We start from the raw sequence: 7322 nt of genomic DNA on the forward strand, positions 1-7322 counted from the left end.
GTTCTCGGAACCGGCCATAACATTAGCTACAAGTTCTCCCAGGTGCACCTGTAGCAGCCCACCCCTGCATCCATCTCATGTGACTCTAGGCCAGCGGTTCTCAAATAGTGGGGCGCGCCCCCCTGGGGGGGCGTGAGGCTCCGTAAAGGGGGGCGCGAAGGCTCCCTTTCCATCTGGGTGCAACGGCGGCGAAGGCGTGGGCGAGGCATAATATATGCCGCCTGGAAGTGGCAGCACTTCGGACTGTGGATTTTCATTGGAGCCGCGGGCTGGAGCTGTGCAAGAAGCCTGCTCGGGCGGGGGTGGGAGGGAGGGAAGCATGGGACCGCCCGTCTTCGCCACCGCGTAGCTCGCCTCCCCGCTAGCAGCTCCACCGCCAGCATTCCGTCTGGAAGCTCCACCGCAACAGCCGCTGTTGGGGAAGGGACAAAGGGGCGGCGGTCGCCCGATCTTGCCACCGCCACCCCTTCGCCCCTGGTAACGGCGACTGTTGTGCTGCTGCTTCCAGCTGGGATGCTGGAGGAGCTGCTGGCAGGGAGGGAGGGAAGAAGGGCAGAAGGGAGGTGGAAGGAAGGAAAGAAAAGCAGACACGCCGGAGGGAAAGAGGAAAGAAGGCAAGCAGGCAGGAAGGAGGCAGAAGGAAGGAGGGAAGAATGGAACTGGAAGGGAGGCAGGGAAGGAGGGAGGGAGAAAGGAAGGATAGGAGGATAGGGAAAGAGGAAAGAAGGCAGGCAGGCAGAAGGGAGGGAGGTGCAAGGAAGGAAGGAAGCATAGATAAGCAGGAGGGAAAGAAGGCAGGCAGGCAGGGGGAAAGAGGAAGGAGGGAACTGGAAGGGAGGCAGGAAGGAAGGGAAGGAGGAAGGGAGGGTGGAAGGAAAGATAGACAAGTAAGAGGGAAAGAGGAAAGAAAGCATGTGACTACGGTGGGAGACGAGGAAAGACCGGTGTGCTATGTTATGCAGAGGTGTACTTATAACAATTTTATAGACAAATGATACTATTTACAGTCGCGCGGGGGGGGGGCGCGAAATGTTTTCTTCTTCCTAGGGGGGGCATGACAGAAAATAATTGAGAAGCACTGCTCTAGGCAGCTTACAATAAAAATAATAAATTAGGGTACTTGTGAAAGGTTGTAACATTTTCGTTGTGTGTTGAAAGATGGGAACAAATTTTACTGCTGCAGGACTTTTCTCCTAACCTTTATTATTATTATTATTATTATTATTATTATTATTATTATTATTATTATTATTATTATTATTATTATTACTATTACTATTACTATTACTATTACTATTACTATTACTATTACTATTACTATTACTATTATTATTATTTTTCCTATGGTCTCCTCCTTGGACCCATCTCCCTGCTTTCCCTGAACAGATCATCTTTGCAGATGAGTGCACAGAAGCTGAAGGCCGTCACTGGCACATGCGCCATTTCTGCTGCTTTGAGTGTGAGGAGGCCCTGGGTGGGCAACGATACATCATGCGTCAACGTCGCCCCTATTGCTGCCGTTGTTACGAGAGCCTCTATGCAGAATATTGCGATGCGTGCGGGGAGCACATTGGTAAGACAACCTGGTGCCTGGAGACTGGGAGGGCTGGATTCTACCTGCATTTCTTGGTCCTAGGACTCCTGGGGGTCCCCTAAGAATCCCTTGGTGATTGGCAAACTCAAAATTATTAGCAGCCTATGTCGAAAAATAATACATGCCATATTTTTCGGACTATAAGACGCACCTTTGTCGTCCCCCCCCCCAAAAGAGGGTGAAAATCTGGGTGTGTCTTATACACGGAATACCGCATTTTTGGCCTCCCGAAACCCCGCCCCCTTTGCAAAAATGGATGTGCAGAGGGTTTGGGAGGCCTACAAAGTGCTCCTGGGGGCTGAGGAGGGAAGAAACGAGCGAAAAACAGGCTGTTATTTGTTTGTCTCCTTCCCCTCCCCTCCTCCAGGACCACTCTACAAGCTGCCTAAAGGCTATGCATTCCCCTTTTTTTGGCCAAAAACGGGCTGGTTTTTTGCTCGTTTCCCCCTCCCCCCCAACCCCCAGGAACACTTTGCAGGCCTCTCAAACTCTCTGCATGCCCCACTTTTCACAACAAACGAGGCCTGCAGAGGGCTTGGGAGGCCTGCAGAGTGCAAAAACTTTTTTAAAAAATTTACCTCTTCAAAACCTTGGTGCATCTTATACTCCAGTGGGTCTTATACTCCGAAAAAATACAGTAAGTAGTCCTCGACTTGCAAGAGTCCGTTTAGTGGCCGTTTGAACGTTATAATGGCACTGGAAAAAAATAACTTACAATAATTTTTCATATGACCATTGTAGCATCCTATAGTCACATGATCAAAATTCAGACATTTGGGAACTGGCTCAAATTTATTATGGTTGCAGCATCCCGGGTCATATGATCACTTTATGCAATCTTCTGACAAGCAAAGTCAATGGGGAAGCCAGGTTTAGTTAACAACTCTGATCCTACCGGTAACTTAACCACTGCAGTGACTTGCACAACCACTGTGGTGAGAAAGGTCACAAAATGGGGCTAAAATTCACTTAGCAATTGCCTCGCTTAGCCACAGAAATTTGGGACTCAATTCTCATCGTAAGTCGAGGACTATCTGCAGTATTAAAAATTCCATCGAGCAACCGTGAGAAGCAGTCGTGGGAGTAAATGCATCAATTTGAATTTCTAATATGATAAGTACTGATAAGGTTATCGCATGGTAAGTTATCCATTGGTGAGTTATCATACAAACAAAAGCTCTTTTGGGGTCCTCCATAATTTTTAAAGATGGTAAGGGGTCCGGAAGAAAAACGTTTAAGAAACATTGGGTCCAGTGATGGGTTTCAATTTATTTTACTACCGGTTCGCTTGTGTGTGCATGTACGATGCTTCTGAGCATGCACAGAAGCATCCAGGTAGGAGGGTGGAGCCTCCCGCCACCGTCACTACCAGATCGCCCGATCCAGGGCAAACCGGCAGAAACCCACCTCTGATTGGGCTATTAGACAAAATAAGGCTTCCACATTTTTTTCTTCAGGGTTTGAATTCCCAGTCCTAAAGCAGTGATGAAGTTATGAAGAAGCATACATGATCAGTACTGAATTGGTTACCTGCAGGATCCCATATCCCACCTAGTTGTAATACAACATGTTGTATGAACCTGGTTTATATGCCATGCATCATAGCTCAATGCAGTATGAAAAACTAGGAAAGAATTAACAAATCACAGTTAATCAACCCACATTGTAGCATGTTGTGTAAAACTCGGACCTTTATTGCTTGTTTATAGCAACTGGAGATTCCATAGTGTGGAGGGTTTCCTGCAGGTCTTGCTTAGTGCCATCCTAAAATACAGTCAGGGATGTGATGTAATATGAATGAACACATGCAGAACTGGCACACAGGCCAGGAATTTTCTTTGGGCATTAGTCATTCAATTTTCAGACAAATGATTTAGGATTTATTTTTGTTTTCAAGAATAATAGGACTGGATCCAAGTAGGAGGAGATGGAGGGGAGACATTCTTCCATCATTGGTTTTCTAACAAGGGTGCAAAGATATCTGACTGCTGTTTCCTAAATGAATCTAAGTTCCCAGTATTAGCTTTGCCAGTGCTTTCAATGAGGCAAGAGAAAGCTTTTTCCAGAACATAGGGCTTCAGTGCTGGGCCTCTAGCCTTTCGACTAGAGAATGCATTTTACCATTTCAAAAGAGCAGCTGCTTCACCCTCTTTGCAAAAATCTAGATACCGGAGGATATGTTCCTAAAGCATTTTGTAGATGGGATAGATCACCTTCACTGGCAAGAGCAGATGCCCCTCCAACTTTTGTGGGTTTTGAAACAAAGTGCTTAAACGATGGTTTGGCCTCCCTTGCAGGTATTGACCAGGGTCAGATGACCTACGAAGGCCAGCACTGGCACGCCACCGACGTCTGTTTCAGCTGCTCCCGCTGCCAGCAACCCCTGCTGGGGAAGCCTTTCCTGCCCAAACAGGGTCAGATCTTCTGCTCCCGGGCCTGCAGCCTCGGAGAAGACCCCAACGGCTCGGATTCCTGTGACTCTGCCTTGCAAAGCACCTGTCCTCAGGATGTTCGGAGGACCAGCTGGCAGCAGCGCCGAGTTCAATCCCTGGGCACGTCACCCTCCTCCATCACCCGCTCCATTTCCTTTGCGGGGCAGACAGTACCGTCAGACTCCACCCCAAGGATCCGAAGGAGCTGGAGTGGGGCGCCTGGGGATGAGGACGAGGAGGTGCCCACGGAAATGGAAGAGCTCTCTGATCCAGACAGTAATGGTTCTGGCTATAGCCAGAGTTGTGAGGAGCCAGTGGAACGGGCTTCCCGGGGAACGTCCACTTGCCTGCCTCCAGCCACTGAAGAGGAGGAACCAGGAACAGGTGAGGTAGAGCTAAGTGGAACAAGAATGCTGCGGATGTGCAGGGCTAGTTGGGGGAGGCTTTGAGATGTAGCCCTCTCAACCCCCCCCCCCCTAATCATCTTGTTTCTCCTCAGGGACCGAGATCCAGCCACGTTTCCAGCGCACCTCCCCCTTGCGCCACTCGATGCCAGAGCTGGGGATGCCCTCTTCCAAAACCTCCGACTGGAGCAGCAATTCCACTTCCAAAATTCAAGCCTCTGCCCGGCCACGGCTCAGCGAGAGCAGGGAGACTGGGACTTTTGCTCGGGGAGGAATACCCCGGGTTAGCTTCCGGGAACCTTTAATCTCGGGAGAGCCCAGCACCCCTGAGCAAGCCTCCCTGGAGACCCCGATGGTGCAGAAGGGGGGAACCATCCGGGGACACCCTCGCTCCACTTCCGATAACTCGCTCAACCTGGGGAGCCAAGACTGGAGGCCAAGGAAGGGTAGGGGGGAACGGAGGGGAGCCAACCTCTCCTATTCAGCTTCAGAGAGTGCTTTTCCTGCCTGGCACCGGCGCTACCCACCCCGGGGATGGGACTTCAGCTCTTCTGAGTCTTCTGATTCATCCTCGGAGGAAGAAGGCTACTTCCTAGGGGAGCCTATACCCCTGCCGCCCCATTTGCGTGCTGGATCCAGTTCCCCAGAAGTCACGCCGCCCAGTGAATCGACTCGCAAACGGCAGCGCCGAAGACTGCGGGTGGTCCGGGACAAGAGCTGTGTGGTGGCCTGAGCTGTCCTGGCTTTGCTATTGCAGTCCAGCTGTAGTCGGGCTTCGGGGCTTGTCTGAATGGTGAAATGTTGATCGTTCTCTCTGGGGGCCTCTGCAGCCATAGGCCATTGTTTCTTCCTCCTTGACCTGTGCCTATTAACCAAGGATTCTCCTCGGAAAGTGACCTCTGTCATCATGACCGCTGTTTCTGTTGAAACCTTTCCTCAGGGAGATTTGAGTTGTTTTTCCCCCCTCCCATGCTGACCTCTGATCTTTAGACGTGACCCGTGTGTGAAGAATCTGGAAGTGTCTCTCTCTGTGGTGCTCTTCGAACTGTGGTAGTTTATTTTCCATGGTGGCCTTTTGACCTCTCAACTGTGACCTCCTGAACGCAGCTTTAACTTTGTCCTCTGGAAAGTTCAAGTCCTATATAAACCTCTTTCCCCATGAGCGAGCTTTGAACAGCAGCAATTTACCTGGGAACTCTTGCACTTCTGTTTTGACCTTTTTACTGTGACCTTTGAATATTTGCACCATTCCTGGGTGGTCCTTTTGGCCCTTGATCCTTCGAGTTGCTATTACTAATATAAGTCTCTAGCAAGGTAGCAGTTTCAAGCTTTGGGATTCTCTTCCTTTAGTAGCAAGGTTTTTGGTGGTGACGTGTGTGTTATTGTGTGTGTGTGTGTACACTGAGTGAGGCTGAACTGTTCCCCAGCTTTCCACACTAGAGGTGGAACATGGGCAGAAGATGTCTTCTATGGGGTAAGCCCCTCAGTGTATCTTCCTAATCAAACTGGATCTATGATTGCTCTCCCCCTCCCCTCCAATGTCTAGTCTCTCTGCACTGTGTGCATTTCTAAAGTTTGCAGTTTTTAAAAAATTCAATTTTTTTTCTAATTAAGATTTTTAATTTAAATGAAATTGAAATAAACTTCATGGAAAAAAATTCTTTTTGTATTGCACTGGATCATCACAATGTGTTGGATATTAATAAGCAAAGTAGAAAAGATAACATAAGGAACACATGGGCGTTACAATGCAGTGGGCAAAGGGGAGTGATTTTCTCATCACAGCAGCCTTTAGTGGTAATGGACAAAACGACACCCCCCCAAATATTTTGGGTGTATGTATATATATATGTAAAGCAGATCAATAGATTATGGAACCTATCATCTGAAAATCAATAGGGTACCTAGTTGGTTATCCTTGGCTTACATATTAGGGACTGGCAACATTTTGGCAATCAAAAATGCATTGGAAATATTTTTTTTAAAATGGATATCTTTTTTAAAAAACTTGGTACCCCTAATTTAGGGCATAGGTTTCATTTGTTTCAGATGTCAACACAACAGAAAAATAAACTCATTTTCATCTGTCATGATCAGATTGGGCTTGGGGAGGTCAGCCTAAAAGGGAATTTGGAGACCAAAGGTTGCACACGCAGAAACACAACATAGTATTATGTTCATCTTCTTGTCCTACCTTAGACAAATTGGGAGCAGGATATATTATTTCATTGTAATTTAGACAATCCATCTAATCCATCACTGAAATAGAAGTATATGCTGTGAGTTATCCTCTCTCTAAAAAAAAAACCCCATAGTTTTATTCAGAAGTAAAATGTTTTGGATTTGATTCTTCTACCAAGTCTGCCAAATATACCCTTGGTGAAAAACAGAAGCTGGTTTTGGGAAGATTGGGTAGCAGAATCTGCACACATTTGAACTAATCAGGGTAGAGGTAACAAACTTTATTTTAAATAAATGAAAGTTGTGATTTGTGAGATGCTAATTATTTGGTAGAACTCCCAAAACCTGGAAATATAGCGATTACTCTACACTAAAGATGCAGAGAACTTCCTTTGGATGGTATATTTGAACTATTTAGTTGCTGACTGAAGGTCTTTATCTGATCAAATCCTTGGTGATTTTGTGGATGCAGCACTTGCTTTGTGTATATTGACAGCCAAATCACTTCTATTTAAATGTGAGACGAGAGGAAGTAGAGAAAAACATAGTGCCATAATTTAGACCTTATACGGATGAGCATTTTTATTAAGCCAGACTCCTTTTCCTAGATGGAGAAGTTTCCCAGATACCTTTTAATTATACCAACAATTCTCTACAGCCAAGATTGCACGAAAGAATTATGATAGTGGACATCAAGTAAACAGACTTCAT

The 7322-nt window shown here is 47.0% G+C and overlaps 1 protein-coding gene across 3 annotated transcripts in view; it reads left to right on the forward strand.

Annotated features, from left to right (window-relative positions):
• PRICKLE3 (prickle planar cell polarity protein 3) overlaps positions 1 to 7174 on the forward strand; it is a 33819-nt gene extending 26645 nt beyond the window's left edge. For all 3 annotated transcript variants that reach the window (XM_081953896.1, XM_081953898.1, XM_081953897.1), the window contains 3 exons: positions 1387 to 1573; positions 3892 to 4410; positions 4526 to 7174. In XM_081953896.1, coding sequence (XP_081810022.1) covers positions 1387 to 1573; positions 3892 to 4410; positions 4526 to 5163 — 1344 coding nt within the window. In that variant the 3' untranslated portion in view covers positions 5164 to 7174. The remainder of the gene's footprint in view (positions 1 to 1386; positions 1574 to 3891; positions 4411 to 4525) is intronic.
• Positions 7175 to 7322: the final 148 nt, after the last annotated feature.

This window comes from Natrix helvetica (genome assembly GCF_964273705.1).
Source record: "Natrix helvetica genome assembly, chromosome: 1".
NCBI lineage: Eukaryota > Metazoa > Chordata > Lepidosauria > Squamata > Natricidae > Natrix > Natrix helvetica.